General features: G+C 42.8%; 2 protein-coding genes across 6 annotated transcripts in view; both read right to left on the bottom strand.

Annotated features, from left to right (window-relative positions):
- Positions 1 to 4: 4 nt before the first annotated feature.
- adat1 (adenosine deaminase tRNA specific 1) lies at positions 5 to 11,139 on the bottom strand. Of its 2 annotated transcripts, XM_080001707.1 has the most exons (10): positions 10,863 to 11,139; positions 10,407 to 10,475; positions 10,158 to 10,212; positions 9,606 to 9,739; positions 3,784 to 4,309; positions 3,194 to 3,339; positions 2,776 to 2,875; positions 2,534 to 2,620; positions 1,480 to 1,625; positions 5 to 826 (listed from the first exon to the last, which is right to left on the bottom strand). In XM_080001707.1, exons 1-9 carry the CDS (start codon positions 10,984 to 10,986, stop codon positions 1,493 to 1,495), a joined length of 1,374 nt encoding a protein of 457 aa, XP_079857833.1. In that variant the 5' UTR covers positions 10,987 to 11,139; the 3' UTR covers positions 5 to 826; positions 1,480 to 1,492. The 2 variants fall into 2 exon arrangements, with proteins under 2 accessions (XP_079857833.1, XP_079857834.1); XM_080001708.1 differs by lacking the exon at positions 5 to 826 and having other exon boundaries at positions 1,536 to 1,625; positions 2,534 to 2,573.
- Positions 11,140 to 12,715: 1,576 nt separating this feature from the next.
- The window catches only part of wwp2 (WW domain containing E3 ubiquitin protein ligase 2), a 71,321-nt gene continuing 65,537 nt past the window's right edge, over positions 12,716 to 18,499 (bottom strand). For all 4 annotated transcript variants that reach the window (XM_080002596.1, XM_080002595.1, XM_080002597.1 and 1 more), the window contains 7 exons: positions 17,054 to 17,187; positions 16,802 to 16,942; positions 16,599 to 16,719; positions 16,206 to 16,310; positions 15,275 to 15,371; positions 14,358 to 14,430; positions 12,716 to 13,597 (listed from right to left, as the gene is read on the bottom strand). In XM_080002596.1, the coding sequence (XP_079858722.1) occupies positions 13,498 to 13,597; positions 14,358 to 14,430; positions 15,275 to 15,371; positions 16,206 to 16,310; positions 16,599 to 16,719; positions 16,802 to 16,942; positions 17,054 to 17,187 (771 nt within the window). In that variant the 3' untranslated portion in view covers positions 12,716 to 13,497. The remainder of the gene's footprint in view (positions 13,598 to 14,357; positions 14,431 to 15,274; positions 15,372 to 16,205; positions 16,311 to 16,598; positions 16,720 to 16,801; positions 16,943 to 17,053; positions 17,188 to 18,499) is intronic.

Consider the following 18,499-nt stretch of genomic DNA (forward strand, 5'->3'; position numbering starts at 1 on the left):
GTGTTTTACCAGAATACCAATGAGGGCCATTTTCATTAAGGGCATGAGGTCTGGAGGTCACAGGATCGGCACCATCACCAGTCACTGACACGGGTGGCATTGTTGGGATGAATTGTGACCGTATTTTCAGTGCGGAATCAGATTTCTCATTAGGCTCTATTTGAGCCTTTTACATCGGCCATTTTCAACATTCACCTTCTATCAGGGAAGACAATGGAGTCCCCCCACCTGTATTTTTGAAAGTACGGATTAGCAAATCTGTCTGAGTAGTCACTTTGTCCACTTGGGGAGGCGTGAACGGCAGTCACGGAATTGACAATTTCAGGCCCTAATGTGCCTCACGACACTCCGCTTAACGCTAGCGTAGCATAGGCTGTGCCATTGTTTGGTGTTGTCGTCGTTGTTGTCAGTCCTTCGATCCTCTTCTCGGTCTGTTCTTCCGTCAGAAAAACGAGCTTGCGATTACTCATTGCGAAAGCGTCACATTTAACCCAGTGCATATGCAGCTGTATTTTTGTTTTTGGTGTTGCAGGCTGTGTTGGATGGGGGGGTCTCAGGTCATGATAGGTTGCATGTGTGGAAAACAGCCATCTTCTGAGGACACCGTCACACACGGTCAACAAAGCCTCTTCCAGAGAGAGTAATGTTCCGCTGGCGGGGGGTGTCATTTTAGGATACGGGGGTCCGATAAGGATCTCCAAATGTTTCGAAACGGAGCCCAGGATGATGTAGGGATGATGTTGGAATCCTGTTCTGTTAGCAGTCTGCCATTTGTCTGCTTTTGTTCCATCAAATGCGAGTGTCACTGCCTACGGCCTCTTGTTATCTGGTGATACAAGTAACATTGATTTTATTTCCAGAACCATGCTCCTCCTCGCCTGTAGGGGTCTAGGGAAAATATTTGACAAACTTAAAAATTATGAATCTTTGTTTTGTGATGTACTGATTTTCAAAATGACTGCCAAAATCAAATTCCTAGATGATAAACATGATGGCAGTTGTAGCTTGTTTTCTGGTGTTCCATCCCCTGCCCAGTAGGTTGCACTACAGTATTGTAATACGGTAAAACATGTAATACAGTATTGTGTTATAATGTATAAGCCAAGTCGGTTTTCAAAAAGCAAGTGAACTTATCACACTTGTGATACGTTGCTGCATTTACAATATTGCAATATGATGAACTATTCACACACTGGTTTACAAACTGTGGAGGTTCGCGCCCTAGGGAGAGCACAACGGTACTGCAGGGGGACGCAGGAGATTAACTGAGAGTGAATTATGTAGCGGGGAACTGAAAAATCGCTTTTTGGTTGTATATATGTTTCCACCCACAAAAGGTTAGGAACTACAAACAAAAAAGCAAACATAATATTTTATTAATATTGCAAGGATAGATATTTGGATTGGGAAGAGGGGCAGGAAAGTTTTTTCTTCTCCTAAAGCTTGGCCTGACAAAAAAAAACCCCTTTCATTCCACACCTTTGATTTAATTTCACTGGAAGCACAGAAGGCTGCGGTCGCTGTGCGGCCACAGGGGGAAGGCCTTGATGTGGAGCTGCCGCCCGGCTCGTTGGTAGGACTCCGACGCCCACTTGTAGTCCCAGTAGCTCCGCAGCTCCTTCTCCCTGGGGAAATGACCGGTATGAATGTAATCACGGAATAAATCAGTGCACACACACACACACACACACACACACACACACACACACACACACACACACACACACACACACACACACACACACACACACACACACACACACACACACCTGAAAACCAAGCGACATCAAAGGTAAGTAACCAAGAAGGTAAGTCACCAAGGCAGGAAAATTTGGCCAGCTGCGGACTCACCAACACTAAAAGGTCAGCATTAGGGGAAGGATATACAGTAGGTACACACACTTAGAACTTTCACCATCGCCACTTTGAAGAGGATTCAAAACTCAATCTTAGACAACAATCTGATCTTTTGTAGTCAAGTGTATGTCAATTTTTTGTCAGGACTGTTACTCTTACCCAAACCTAAGGAGGCGGAGTGTAAATAGTCTAGTCCTCAATTAATTAGCCACCTACTTCACTGAGCAAATATTAATAATAAGAGTTTAACCGCTTGGTGTGTCCCACCTTGGTGGACATAGTATTGCATGAGATGTTATTGTGTGCCACTCTTTTGTGTGGGTGAGTGTGTTCCATGTGTGAATCAGCACCGAGCCAGGATCAGGTTATCTCCTGGACAGGTGAGAAACAGAGGAACCACTGTTCCCTCAGAGAGGAGTCAGGGCCGCTTGCTCGGTGTAACCCGACGTGTGTAATGGAATACCCAATTGCGAGCGAAAAAAATTCTTCTGCAAATTGTATATAAAAATTGAGTTTACACGGTACTGAAAGTGGTGGATTAATTCCTACGAGAAGCGAACACAAGGGAACTCAGGTGCAAGAGCGGCACTGGTGGTGATATAAACCCATTTGAAACTAACAGTATCAACACGTAGCAGCCAAAATGGAGAAGAAGAAAAGTTTGTTGTTCCCTTACCTGAGAGAGTCGGGAAGACACGAGGGCTCAGTGGCAGACACTAGGGACAGAAAGCAATGGAACAGCTCCACCTTACAGAGGAGCGATCTGGACATAACCAGCAATACAATGCAGTTAAAAGTTTTGTATATGACACGAACAAGACGTTTAAACAGCACGCTGCAGTTTTTAAAAGATGAGACAGTGCTACTGCCTTTTTCCACATTTGCGCTCTAAAATGTATCCAGCATAAGCAACATTACCTTGCCTTGTCGGTGTCCAGGGCCTTCTTGGTGGCACCATGTTTGTAGCCATTGGCAGTGACATCTAGCGGCCGCTCAGGCACATTACACCAGCTGATCGCTGGAACAGATGGCAAAGATGACATTTTCTGGACTGATTTCTGAAGAAAATTTGACCGAATGGTCAGCTGAAATGGAATAATTTATTATCATGATAATGACATCGGATTTTATACAATGTGTTATGTATCACAATATCTTCTTATAAATTGAAAATACTGCAGACTTTCCGTTCTAAAAGAACATCTATAGAACCAGATAGCTATATGATCTTTTATATATTGTTAGAAATCCTTCCTTTTAAAGCAATTCAACTATCATAATATTCAGCGTAGATTATAGCATAGTATATAGTAGGAAGCGGTAAGCGGTGTCTCACCAGCTCCGCAGGGGGAGACCTTGCCCTGTCCAGCCTGGTGCTGGAGCTGTGTCCGAGCCTGGCTGAAGGGGAACTCCAGGTTGGACTGCAGCAGTGTTGGGCGCCACACGGAGAAACCGGGGGGAAGGCCTGTCACGGGGGAACACCTGGGGAGGGAAAGGAACCTGGCTAAAAGAAATTTCACTGTTTATCAGGGACATGTAAATTATTTGAACCAGGTTATTATTTTAGTTTGACCCATATTCCTTTTCACCTTTTCGCTTTGTTTCACTGTGACTCAGTGTGGAGTGTGAAGAGCAGGTCACAATGAACTTTAAATGGTTCAGATAAGATTCATTTCATTGACTAGGGATGCACCAATGCCATTTTCTTGGGACCGAATAGTAGTATAGAGTACTCACTCTTGGGTTCTTGTTAATATTATGTACTGATACGAATACTGAACATTTAAGTCACAATAATATTGAGAGCACTGATTTGTAATACTCTGTGTTTAAAATCAGCTACAAGACCAAAATGTCGCAAAGCATGAGACTGAAACCCAAACACGCTTCATTTTAGTGGAATGATAAACACCTCTCCTTCCTCACCTCGTTACCAGGGCTCTCTGCATAGCCTCAGTGCTGTAGGCACACTTCCCCACCACTACCGCAATGAAGTAGATCGCCTCCTGGAGGTAGTGGGAGAGCAGCGCGCCCTGGAATCCCAGCACACCCCAGCGGGCCAGCTTGTCACTGCAGGAGAGGGACAGGGTTGGCTCCCCACGCCCCGGCTTCAACCTCAGTGTGCTCCCGGTGCTATGGTATCCCGCCCCGGACTGGTGGGGGTCCGAGGGGCCTCCCGGGACGCACTTGGCCCCAGTTCTGTGGACATCTGAAGTTGCGAGGGCCCTACTAGTATTCGTACAGTCTCCTCCGCCCTCAGACCCCTCTGGCTGCACGCTGTCCAAGCGGGACCGCTTAATGTTCCCGTCCTGGCTTGTTGACTTTGCCTTCCGCTTAGGGGCTCCGTCCCCATCGATGACCTTGGCAGCTCCTTTGAGGGTCTCCGCGGCTCCGAGAACAGGGCAGGGTTGACACTCGTTGTCAGTCATGGGAATGATGGAGGCATCACCACCTGGTAACACACAAAGGTATCATACAGTACTGCCCTGGGAGTTTCGTTTTCATAGGGCCATGTACTGGCTCCATGAAGCAGTATACAGCATTATTGCACAGCGCTGTGGAATACTTGATTCTGATTGGTCCATTGCGTCAATCAGAAGTACGTTTCTGACTAACAACCGCCGTTGTCAAGAGCAACCACTTCTCCGCCCGGATTCACATCTCTTGGGTCACGATACCTACATGCTCATGCTAACACCACCTAGTTTTTTTTCTGACTGACAGCCAACCCTCGTTAACCGATCATTAACCTTTATCAGACAAGATTAAAATGTACTATTTAGAATGGAAGAATGTACTTTTTTTTTTTTAAATAATAATGGCAATATTCTGACTTGTTGACGACATTAGGAATGGGCATGAGTACAGGATTTGTACATCAGTATTCGTTCAACTAATAGAGTAATCAAAATTTTAATTTTTACTTGAGTGCACATAATTAAGTTTGGGGAAAATGATCGCATTACTTTAAATATATAATCCAGTCACACACACCGTTCATTTATTTTAAACAGTTTATTATAAATTTTGCATTTTCATTTCTTTACTTTCTTTCGTTTGTAAACAGCTTAGCTTACCATGGCCAGCACTTCCAGGTTGGGGAAAGAACCTGGGGGCTGCGTAAGCTGTCCTCTTACTTTACGTGCCTGAAATAAAAGGCACGTATGGTTGCACGTGTCGCCCCCATGAATTGTATTTAAGAAATAGATTTTAGAGCCTATTTTTTGCATGCAACAAACTTTTATTTCTTTATAACTTATTAAAAAAAAAAAAAAAATAACTGATATATAATATAATATAACTGTTTAACTGATAGTAATAATGGGTCAAAATTCTTATCACCTATTTGTGATGGAATGGAAGACTTGAAGATGTTTTTTCCCTACCCTTAACAAATTTGGCTTTGGAGAGTCACTCTGTACAACTCACCATCTGCTTCTGTCATCACCAATGGGTACACTTCACAGCGTTCCACTCTACGTGGCACAAGGATGTACGCTCTCCCCTACACTATTCACCTTTTTCATTGAACCCCTCGCAACCCCTCCATCCGTCAAAACAGTAATATCATTGGCATACAAATAGGAAACTCTGTTCACAAAATCTGTTTGCATGCAGATGATATTTTGTTTTATTTACAGAACCCAATATCATCCCTACTGGAAGTGTTTAATCATACATCTAAAATTTTCAGCCATTTCAGACTATTCAATAAACTTGACTAAAACCATGGCCTTACCAGTCAGTGGGGAAGACTAGAATGCCGTAACCCAGAAACTTCCCTTAACTACACAATGGGCAACATTAGATACATTGGTATTGACATCTCCACCAATCTGTCAAATTTGTTTACTCTTAACTTTATTCCATGTGGTCGCCTGCGCGAGCACCTTGTGTCGATTACGCACATTTTAGTATTTTTAAAAGTTTATAGAGTTTATTGTGCCTAATCACCAGGGGTCATGACATTTCACTGCATATATGTATGTACAGTATGTATATATACACTACCTACTTTATTCACATGCCACTTTAATGCACATATCTGTATATACATAATTAGCCTATCCCATAAAATAGACATAAGTCTATCCCATATACATAAGCCTATTTTATTCTATATATTTTTATTTTATTCTATAGTATTTGACTTACTGCATTACGTTTTAGGAATCAGTTAGTTGGTCAAGAAGAAATTCTTAGGTAGCTACTGTGTTCAGTCTAGGACATATTGTGTGTAATCACCGGGTGTGTTGCATTGACATTTCACTGCATATATGTATGAAAGTATGTATATGTATGTGACGAATAAACCTCTTGAATCTTGAATCTGTATGTATATGTAAGTGACAAATAATCTCTTGAACTTGAACAAATCCATTGAAGAAGACCTCACTAGAAACAACCTACGCATCTCACTAACTGAAAGGATAGCAGCAATAAAAACTGAATATACAGGTAGTCCTCACTTAACAACCTATCGTTCAGACTTACGACCAGCTCTCCGACCAGTTGATATCGTGTGCTGCGTACAATACCGCTGCGTGCACGGCGTCTCAGCATCAAGCATCTCATCCCGCAGCACAGTTCTCAGTCTCAGTCTTGTTCTCGCAGTCTGTCAGTATTCACTACACTAGCGTTCGCAATCGTCCCGCCCCCTTACCATGAAATAACACAGGTCCTCGCTTATCGACCAATTCGCTTAACAACCTGGTCCTAGGAACGGAACTCGGTCGTTAAGTGAGGAGTACCTGTACTTCCAAAAATAAACGATATATTTTCAATGACCCCACTCCAACCAACAGTAAATGATTTAATACTCTAGACTCAATCAATAAATTATATAGAAATACAAGAAACAAAGAATACTAGCAAGAAAACTAGCAACACTACAAAAAACAAAAGACTGTGGAGGCCTAGCAGCCCCAAACTTCAGATACTATTATTTAGCAAACCATCTTCAATTTATAAACAAATGGTTACAACCAACGCAACAATTGGGCCATGGATGGTGAGACATCGAACAAAGAGATTCAGGATGTCAGGATTTCTCAATATCTGATCTCCCATTCCTTACTGAATCAATAAGAAAACATAATTGCTTTAAAAAGCTATTCACCGCAACGACTCTGTCAGCCTGGTGAAAATTAAACAAACTCAGTGGTTACACTCTGTCTCCAAACAAATTCACTCCAATTTGGGAAAACCCAGATTTTCTGGTTAAAAACAGACCAATAATCTTCAGGTCTTGGAAAAGACAATGAATTACTCATGTGGAACACATTTTTAAAAATAATTTGCTTATATCCTTCACAACCCTAACTTAAAAGTATGATATTGTTGGCCACAGTTTCCTGCAATACCTTTAACTACAGCAGTCTCTAAAAGTTAAAATCAAATTAACAAAGAACATCTACATAACACAAGATATAAGTAAATTATTTTCAAAAATGTGTTCCAGATGAGTCCAGTCGTGCCAGGGCTGGTTAGACATTCAGTCTGGTCCTGTGATCTGAGCGGGGACCTGAGCCTGGCTGGGTGTGCTCGGAGCAGGCTCCCCATGGGGTCTCCTTCGGTAGGGGGCGGGCTCCTGTCGTCGCACCGGGCTGTCTGCCGCCCTCTGTTCTGTTCTGGTCCCCATGTGCGATGGCCGGGGGCGGGGCTGAGCTGCCCAGCCTGGCGGAGGTGCATGGCGGCCCGCTCTGTGACCGTGGCTGGTCACTGTGGGTTGGGTGCCTCTGGGTACGGGGTGTGGGCGCACCGGGGCATGGTCAGGTCTGTGGGGGGGGGGGGGTCTGCGTAACTGCTGCCCAGCCTGCTGCAGCCCTGCTTGATCTGGTTATGCTTCGCCTATCTCTCCCAGTGCCAAAACTCATACTCAGTACATACAACACACAATAGGCCTGGGGTTTGCGGGACAGGTGGGCTGTGAGCTATGTGCGTAGGGATGTGGTGGCTGATGTCATGCTCCTACCCCGACGTGCTTCTTGTCCATCCTGAAATTTGAATACCACTCATATTAGCTAAGATCACATACTGTTCACTCGCACACAAATCTTACTCCGAACAACACTCCACCAGACCCGGGTCTGCGGGGCAGTAAGCAAGTGATTCAGGTTCGACTTGCTTGGAGGATTCGCACCCCCACACCCCGCAATTTGAACTGCAATTGCCAACTGCACACATTGAGCACTGGGGTTTTCCGGGTTGGCGAGCCGCTAGTTGATTAGTGTGCGGGGTTGGGTTGGCCAGTGGGAGGCCAGGTGGGCCCTCTGCCGGCTGGATTCGAGTCCTGGCGGCTTGTGCCTGGTTTGTTTCTGGCATGCCGCAACTTGGCGGGGCTGCAGAGAGCGCCGCCGGGTGCCTTCTGGGGCCCCTGGGAGGCCGCTTGCTGTTATGGGTGTGGGTTGGGGTGCGGGGGGCAGTCTGGTCCTGTCAGTCTGGCAGTCTGGTCCTCTCAGGATCAAGCGACCGGTGCTGTACCTCAGCCGCAAACTCTCAGAGCGGGAGTCAAGGTACAGCACAGTGGAGAAGGAGTGTCTGGTGATCAAGTGGGCAGTCTGTTACCTCCGCTATTACCTCCTGGGACGTGTTTTCACCCTCTGTTCGGACCACGCCCCGCTGCATTCGACTGTCGGCCAGACGGCTCCCCGGCCTTAGTCGGGCGGTGGGGGTATGTGGCGGACCAAAGGGCGTGGTCAAGCCATGGCTTCAGACGGCAGCATGGCTCCCTTCCCCGTGGCTGCCAAGCTGCATGAGCTGCGATAATGGGGCAGGAAGCTTTCTTAATGTTTGACCGTCTTACAGAGGGAATCAGATTGGAACGCCATTCCTCCTGCGCCCGAAATCATTATTCTTTATACTTGTGGCCAGCAAGCCTTTTTGTTCAACTTTTTAATAGAAAACTCTCGCCATGTTGGCAAACCTCCACTAGAAAGGCAGAGACTCCCACAATGCTGTTGTCTGATGTTTATGTTTTTCCATGTACATGTTGTTGTTTGGTTCTATGTTTATTTGTTTCAACCTTTGTGATTCTCCCCCTCTTGGAGTAGTGATTAGTTGTTTATAGATCATTGGTTGTTGTTCTGTGTAACAAAAAGCTGTTCTTTTGTCATCCTATAGGTCGCCCACAGGTCAAAGTTATTGCAGCAGTTCTTGATGATTAAAGAATTAATAAAAGGTGGTATTGCAGATTGAGAAGCTAGTGTCATAATTGATATTGGTGACCTGCATGCCTTGAGTCAAGTCCAATTTTTTTCTTATCCACATTTGGCAATACATATATTATTTTGCGCTGTCTAGCCACCATTGCATTCTAACAGACAAACATAGATAATTGGAGAAGGTGAAAAGACTTCAGGTTCTGTAATAAAATGGTGAAAAAGTCTATTGATTATGGGCTTCATTGTGAAATGTGCTGCAGAAACCATGACCCCTGCAGTTTCTGGAATGAAAACAAAAACAAAACAAAACAAAAAAAAAACTCCCCACCTTTGTTGCATGAATGAATTACAGACAAAGAAATGGCTGAAACTAGAATTGGTGAGTTCTCCAAGAAGTAAAGCACTCAAGTTATATTCCTAGTTGACATTCTTTGTTTGCATTGCTCAGCTCGTGATCCGATAGGATTCGAGTGGAATCCTACATTCCGGCTTAAAAAAAAAAAAAAAAAAAAAAGTCCGATGTGAGCTGAACTAAAAAAAAAATAGAAAATCAATAAAAATAAAAAAAGATCTCGGGGGACTCACATGGAGTGTGACTGGTGAAGAAGAGGAAGGAGACTCCCGGTCGGAGCCTCCACTTCCCACACTGCTGTTCGGCGCGGCAGAACACCGAGCTGCCCTGGCCGCGTACCGCCAGGCGCAGCTGCTCCGTCAGGTACCTGCACGGGTGAAGACACACACACACACACACACACACACACACACACACACACACACACACACACACACACACACACACACACACACACACACACACACACACACACACACACACACACACACACACACACACACACAGGGCTGTCAGAATCATGAAAATGTAGTTGATGATTAATTTCAAACATTTTTTGCCACTGTCATAGTATAATCTTACAATAGTGTAATAATACAGGTCTGTCTGCCTATTGCAGAAGAGCTATGTATTAACATGGAACATCGGATGATAAAAATTCAAGTAGACAGTCCATTTTCCTGAAGCCAACTGAGGCACCAAATGTTATACAATTATTGCCTGCTACAATAATTGTGATTAGGCAATTATAAAATCTGAGATTACTCGTTTACACTCACACACACCTGATACAGCCTCGTCTGGCAATGACTTCTGCATGGCTGTCATTCAGTACATCACCTAAAGGAGCGGAATTGAACGGATTTAGTCATTGTCTCATCTTCATGGATGCTTTAAAGTTATATATAATATATATATATATATATATATATATATATATATATATGCTGGAATTTTGATTGGGACAAATTGGGAAGTTGTGTCTCAAGAGGATGAAAGTGAAAATTAGGATTTTCAGTAGTGACGATACATACCCCTGGGACTCATGGCTGTCCGCCCAATGCATTTTGTCCCGGTTCCTATAGAAACCACCTCCTTCTCAACTGTGAGTGAAATGAGCAAGGGAGAGGTTAGCAATGTTCGAAAACAATAATATATGAAAAATTTCAATATATGAAGACATTTCATATATTGAAATGTTTTCAATATAAGAAAAAAAAAAACCTCTTTATCCACAATAAGTCTTTACAACAAAGACAATAAATAAAATCGATATTATTTCAACTCGCCAATTTATTTTGGGTCCTAAAATGACCATTATCTAAACATGGTGACGCCAGCAGAGTACCGTGTGTACTGTGATAATGGTAAAACCAGAACGTACCAATACAGTCACATAATAAGAAACAAATAAATATAACAATACAATAAATAAATAACAATAAGCTATACTCTGTACTGTCCCACCTCGCTCACGATCTCTCACTCACCCCGGGTGAGTCGTACTACGGCGGCCAGCAGGGTCCACTCTCTCCCCGGCTCAGGCTTCCCTCTCTTCGGAAGCTCCTCAAACCGCTGGTAGCACAGTTCGGCTATCTCGTCAGGGGTCCACATGTCTCAAGGCGGCCATGCGAATTGGATATAGTGGCCTTTTATAGTATTGGAAACGAATTAGTAGAAGTAGAAGCAGAAGTAGAAGTAGTCCAAGTTGCATTTGGGTGTTTTTCCGCTTAAATCCATCTAAACGTAGACATTCCGGGACATGGCTTGATTGAGCGCCGGGACGCTGATGCACCCACTTCCGGGAAGTTGTTGAAAGATCCAACTTCACAATAAAAGTCATCGATCAATAAATAATACGTCCACTCGCCAGCGCGGCAGGAAATGACGACAACTTGACGGCAATAAAAACAACTCTAACGATGTTTTCAAAAGAACCAAGTCATTCAAATCCCATAACCAACACCAGCAGACCGACATCTTTGGAAATATTGGATGAATGTTTATGATTTTGCTTCGTTTTTAAAATGCATATCTTCTTTAATTGTAATTTATGCCAACAAGAATAATCGTATATAAAGTAAGTAAATAATAAAGTAATATATAGACGGGAGTGAAATAGAGCTAATAAATAAAGATAAGGAGACAATAAAATGGCTGAAACATGGTGTTAAAGTTAGGGGTATGCTAAAAAGCTAAACGCTAGAGAGTTATGCTACAAAATTTTTTAATAAAATGCGTAAGGCGGCTTCATTGAGCCTTGCAGACGCATCCCTACGGTAAATGGGAGATCAAATGTCCTGGAATAAAATAATCAAAATATCTAAACTGGACTTGTTTGGGATATGAAAATTAGTTCGGTCAGTTAATCAGTTTTAAAGTAGTAATCTGTAAGATTTTTTTTTTTTTTTTATTCCATATTAAGCTGGCCCTTTTTAAGAAACATTCAATGTATTTTTGTTATGCATTTCGTCCTCTATATGCTGTTTCCATTGTTGGTGGTGGGGTCTGCCTTTCACAGCAACAATGCAAGGATCGGGCACGTGACAAATCGGTTGATCAGAAGGCATCATTTTGAGAAAATAATTCAACCCTCGTAAGAGCATGGGTAAATCCAGATATTGGAAAAAAAATTCAACTGAAACTTTGAATGGAATTCTGGGACTTGTGTAGTCCACACAAAAGACGATGTCATAGATCAGCACTTTAATGTCTGAATAAGCCTGGATGTCACACAAACTGAAGATAAACAATTCTGTGTTTGACTGTTTGATGCATTTAATAATTTAGTGGTCTGATCATAGTTCATTTAACTTAAAAGTTCCCTTGTGTACTTTCAAACACAACAGGCATATATGCTACGGCATCGACCCAATGCACACAAAACCCCACTGCAAACACACGCTTCCTGAAGAACGTCATTCATAGACCTTTATGACCTCTTAGACCTGAAAACCTCCTTCCACATGGCACCCAAGTGGCATTTTCAGGGCCCTCCGGCACAGAGGACCATGGGTTGTAGACACCAGTTTATTGTAGAGAGGAGGCTTGGTGGAATTAGCCAGGAGCAGATCGAACATGTCATCACAGGGCTCCCATCCTGAGTCAGTGTGATGATAGGGGTTTTAACTTGTTGCTCGTTAGACCAACCAATGAGCAACAGGTATGCAGCCACTATGACCCAATCACCTAGATCCAGGTCATCCGGGCTACTCAACCAGACCACCCCCACCTCACACCCCCCTTTAATCATAACGGGTTAATTTGCCGTTCCTGGAAGAAAAACCTAAGTCCTTGATGTCCATCACAACAACCATCCTTACACCAAATAAAATGGTTCGTCTCAAGAGTGAAGTCTCATTTATTTTTGCTATGTACAGGAGAAATGCAAGAATTTCACAAAAAAAAAAAAAAAAAAAATTACATTTCACCTTCCGAGCCTCTGTAGCAGAGGTGTACTCGTCATCATTAGCAGATCTCACCCTCTCTCTCTCCTAATAACACACACACACACACACACACACACACACACACGCACGCCTCTGTTGTCCAGTCCCTGTCTCACATACAATCTCTCTCACATCACTGTTAAACGTCTCATCAATAGATATGAAATGCTGTGTTTGCATGGAGCTGTGCCATTACTGTAATTTGCTGTTGGACATAATCCTTGTTTTTCTTCTGGTGCGTATATAAAGCGCTCTACTCTGTGAGGCTAGCAGGCGATGGAGGAGGAGGAGGGGGGGGGGGTATTGGATCTACTCAAAGATAACACGCCTCTGTGCGGGGCGCGCATACACACACACACACACACACACACACGCGCACACGCACGCACTTACATTCGCAGAAATTGCGCAGGCACATGTACGCTGTAAATGAAGCAAAGAGCCCCAACCTCCTGTTTATTCCCGGTGCCCCGTCCCAGACACACGACTTTTGCGTTTCCCATGAGTCAGGTCGGTCTCCCATACAAACATGAGTGTTTGCGGGGGGGTATCTAAATCTACAAATGGTGGAGACATTTCAAGTCCTCTGATTAATAATAATAATAAAAAAAGCTATCCCAACAGAATAATTTTTCTCTCATGTCTCGGTTCCAACCCCCCGTCCTTCTGTCTCCCCTCACTCCTGTCCAAATCCCTCCGTCTCCTCGATGGCGAACAGCAGCTTCTCCCTCAGCTGTTCCAGGCTCCTGTAGGGCGGCAGGTCCAGACGATTGAAGCTGTTGGCACACGAGCAGATAGATTAAACGCACATTGTGGATAGCTTGACACCGTTTTACCACTTTACACCAGTTAAAGTCATTCTCATGAAACCACCATCCAAAATGAATTGATACACATTCGCAGAGAATGTGAAATTATTAATTTAAATATTAGTGTACATAGTGGCTACAAAATTGCTCACTTAGTTGATCTTAACTATTATATTATTTTAGTGTTTTTCTGTGTTTTTCTTTTCAAAAATTCATTACCCTAACGATTTGATGTTGGGTGTTATGGTAATGAATGCACTTTAGCATAGCTTAGTGTAAAATGATGGAACACACAATAACAGTGCAAAGATGTATACAGGTGCTTTTTTTCCCCCTTCATTTCCTACTTGAATGAAACAAAACCCACGTCACACACTTCTCTCCGTTGTTATCTTTAACTTTATCGCGGTCTTTGTTGGTGTGGGACTTTATTTCGTAAAAACTGGATTTTTTTGTGTCTCCTCTTTACTTCTGAATTATAAACCCTGCAATTGGGTAACGGGCAGACTTGTCACTCTGCAGAGCCATCAATACCTGCCCCTCAACTTTTCTTTTTTGTTATTTTTTCAAACAATCTTCTCCATAATCCCAAGATTGTAAATTTATAAAAAAACAACAACCTGATAGTTGCTTTTTAAGCTAATTCAGGGTGAAAGTGACCAGAATACAAAGAAATCAAGAGGTCGGACAACTTGAGTTGAGTTGAGAATGTGTTTGGTCATCTTACCAGGTGTGGCTTCTCGGAAGCCAAGTCTCCTTCCCCACTTTGTCTATACAGAACTTCTGGGGCCCATTACTCCCTTAAAAAAAGGGGCAGAAAGAAAGTCAGATATTTTGTTTCAGTCCTTAGAGTATATAAACAAAGTTCTCCTTTATTTAAAAACAGCAAACACCCCGTCACTTCCTTAAAGTCAGTAAGGCCTGAATGAACGCCACATGGCACACACATTTTGTTAAATACTTATGCAAAAAAAAAACCTTCCAGAATGTGAATCTGTTTGAATCAGATTTTTTTTTTTTTCATAAATGGCCATTTTCTTTGTTTTATTTTTTATTTCAATGCTTTATTAGGGATCCCTATTTCTATTGCTGGGATTTTTATTATTATTATTGTCCTTGGCATTTTTCGGGCCAAAAGTGTCACGACAATGAATCCACAGACATGGTTGAGGTCTCGTTAGAAACGGGACGTCTCAGACATTGTGGTTGAAGTTTGATCAGAGTTGATCTACATTTGGAGCAGGAATTAGTGAAAAACTGACTAAAATTAACCGGAAGTTGAAGAATTTAAGTGTACCTTGATTAGTTTGTGTAGCGAGGCGTTTTGTGACAACATGAACCGATGTTATACAAGTCAGATTTCTGTCTCTGGGTGCTCATTCGAATTCTGAGGGTTGCGCTGTGTAGACAGCATGGTGGTTGCGCCGCAAAATAAGCAACAAGGAGGGAGCCTATGCGCCGTTCAATGTAAACTTGGAAAAACGTGCTGCGTTTCAGAGAACCCGGAAAACTGTAATACGTACCTAACACGACTAAACTGGAGCCCTTGTATTGCTGCCTGCAGCTATATTGATTATTGCTATTTGATGTGAGCTGTTCTGACACATGAATTTATCTATCTATCAAATCAACAGTAATTGGTACCTATGAGTTCAGCAAAGCCCCCGACAGGAAGCCGGCATGTCCCTGTGACGAATTGGAGAAGACGGATTCTCTTCTCGTTGTCCATCTCCTTCACCACCTGGGGGAGAACACGACCATAGACGCATGAGGGGGAAACTCCAAGAATACACTAGGGGTTTCACCAACTAGCGGACTACTAGTCCATATATCCATACAACCACTAGTCGGCGCTATTTGCAGCAGTCAACCAGTTGTGGACAACATTTTTTTCAACGTCACCAGATTTACAATAATTGTTGTATTAGTAAAATAATTTATTAAAATATTTATTTACATGTATATCTTAATTCAGCTGTGTAGTATTTAAAAATTATCTTAATTAATTTAAAGGTGCAGTGTGTAGAATTTAGTGGCATCTAGCGGCGAGGTTGCAGATCGCAACCAACTGAATACACCTCCCCATGATGGCGCAAAGTATTGGCCTCTGTGAGAGAGACGGTGACCGCGAAACTTGTGAAAAACATGAAAAGCCCTCTCTAGAGCCAGTGTTTTTTTTTTCCATTCTGGGCTGCTGTAGAAACATGGCAGCGCAACACGGCGGCCTCCATGGAAGAATCCTCAAATCCCATATGTAGATAAAAACAGATCATTCTAAGGTAACGCCAACACAACAATTGTTATTTTCATGGGATTATACACTAATTTAAACATACTTATAAATATTGTATTCCATTTCTGCCAAGTCCGTTCCATAAATTCTACACAAGCCACCTTTAATTTAGATTTTTTTTTTTTTCATTTTTATCTAGAACTCCTGTGGGGAGCAGGGCACACACACACACAGACACACACACACACACACACACACACACACACACACACACACACACACACACACACACACACACACACACACACACACACACACACACACACACACACACACACACACCTGCCAGAACCAGTGGATCTGCTTGCTGTTCTTGGTGTAGTGTCTGTAGATGGTGTTCTTCTGCCAGTCTGCCAGGTCTATCTCCTGCATGCCGCACAGCATCAGCTGATGAGAATCAGAGCAGAAGACCAATGCTTTGAAAAACACACCACGTCACGTTTACAATACTGAATGGGCAAAATGAATCAGGTTTGAGCTGCATTTTAATTAGAAAGAAGGACAGTTCCTCCTCCATTGATCAGGAACAAACTTCATGTTATTTCTTTATCTACAAGCAAAGTCATATGGAAATAAAAGTTGACTGAGGCCCCCTACCGGTGGGTTTAAGGACATTTTTAAGACGCTACTCACACAGTATATAGGACAAAAAATGCAATGCAATCAAACCCTCACCTCCAGCTCCTTTTCGTCGAAGTAGCGCAGCCACTCCAGGGGCACCACCTCATTAAAACCATCTAGGAAGGCCTTGGTCTGCTCCTCAACCCCCCGTGTAAACCTCCAGTCAGTCAGAAGGCTGTCCAGGGAAGAAGGAAACGGTAAGTAAGATAGAAAATATAGAGACATTTTTGTAAAGTTGGAGTTTATTTCCCTCCGACCTGATGTACTCCTCCTTGTTCTCCTCGGTGACCAGCTCGTTCTCGCCGTCATCCTTCAGCTGGTGGGTGGACACTTTCCCCAGGATCTCCATGTCCTGGGCAAAGTACAGTTCCACACCGCACTCCTCCAGGCTGTTCTCTCTGGACGGGCAAAAAGAAATAGAAAAGTTTGCCGATGTAAGCGTCTAGACACATTCAACAAATGCAAAAAGTTCAAAAATATGAAGAAAAAAAGCCCAATGTGATACTTACTTGACCCACATGATGGAGTTGTAGAACTCAGGATCTATGGATTCTAGGTCTTTGAGTGTGGGCTTCTTGTTGAGCATGCGTTTGTAGAATGGCAACGTGAAGCCTGTGTCGATGAACTTGCCGTGGTACAGGGCCTGTTGGTGGAGAAGTCACATCAAATATTTTATTCCAAAGCTTCAATGTAATTTAAGGCGCAAATTTTTTCCGCTCGCAACAATTTGAGGTGCAATCTTCACTTGTTCATGGAGGACTAGTAACAGGGCTCATTCTGGCAATACAAAATCGAATTCAAAGACTTTCAAGTACTTTTTTAAGCACAATTTTTCTATTTTCAAGGACTTTCCAATGTAAGCTTTATTAATTAAAAAATAATATATTCTTAGTCTCATTGTCTATCATTTATTTTAGTGTATATATATACATATATATATATATATATATATACACATATATATATACACATATATATATATACATACACACACACACACACACACACACACACACACACACACACACACACACACACACACACACACACACACACACACACACACACACACACACACACACACACACACACACACACACACACACACACACACTCTCCTATTATAAGTGTGTTAAATTTACAATTCTCTGGCATAATCTATGTTGTAAAAGTTACTCTGGAAATGTTTTATAAGGTTACAATTTGAATAACAAAACCAGGGGGAATATCACAGCTTTTCAATGATTGCGTTTTTTTCAAGGACTTTTCAATTACTTCAGTACAAAGGGGGCTATTTTGAAGATATTGCAGTACTTCCATTTCTGAGCATGAAATTCAAGCATTTCAAGTGCCTGGTGAGAACGCTGTATTCATAGTGTATCACTTTTTTTAAGTAGAGATTTGGAACACCCTACAAAATGCAAAATGGCCGACACCCTCGTTGGCTTATTAGGCGGTGAATAAGTGAGGTAAAGCAGGTTGGAACACACACACACACACACACACACACACACACACACACACACACACACACACACACACACACACACACACACACACACACACACACACACACACACACACACACACACACACACACACACACACACACACACAGGGCTGTTTAATGTTAATATTTACCGGGTACACACGCTCCAAGAACAACACAGACACCCTCTGACTGACTGAGTCACTGACACAGCCGGCACTCTGTTCTGCACTCATTCCCCGGAACACACTCATCTATCCGTCTGTCTGGGTTAGGGTCAAAACTGCGCAAAGCCAAAACCTCATACAAACTACCGCCAATCCCCCCATACAGACTCTAGTCAGGTCTGTGGTAGAGAGACAAACTGAGAAAAGTTGGGTTATTGTTTGCCAAAAGCCAATTGGTTGACATTTCACCTACTAACAAAACAGTTTTATTCCTACTCTACTAGTGCTGCTTATTCCTA

The sequence above is a fragment of the Zeus faber genome (assembly GCF_960531495.2).
Source record: "Zeus faber genome assembly, chromosome: 6".
Lineage (NCBI taxonomy): Eukaryota > Metazoa > Chordata > Actinopteri > Zeiformes > Zeidae > Zeus > Zeus faber.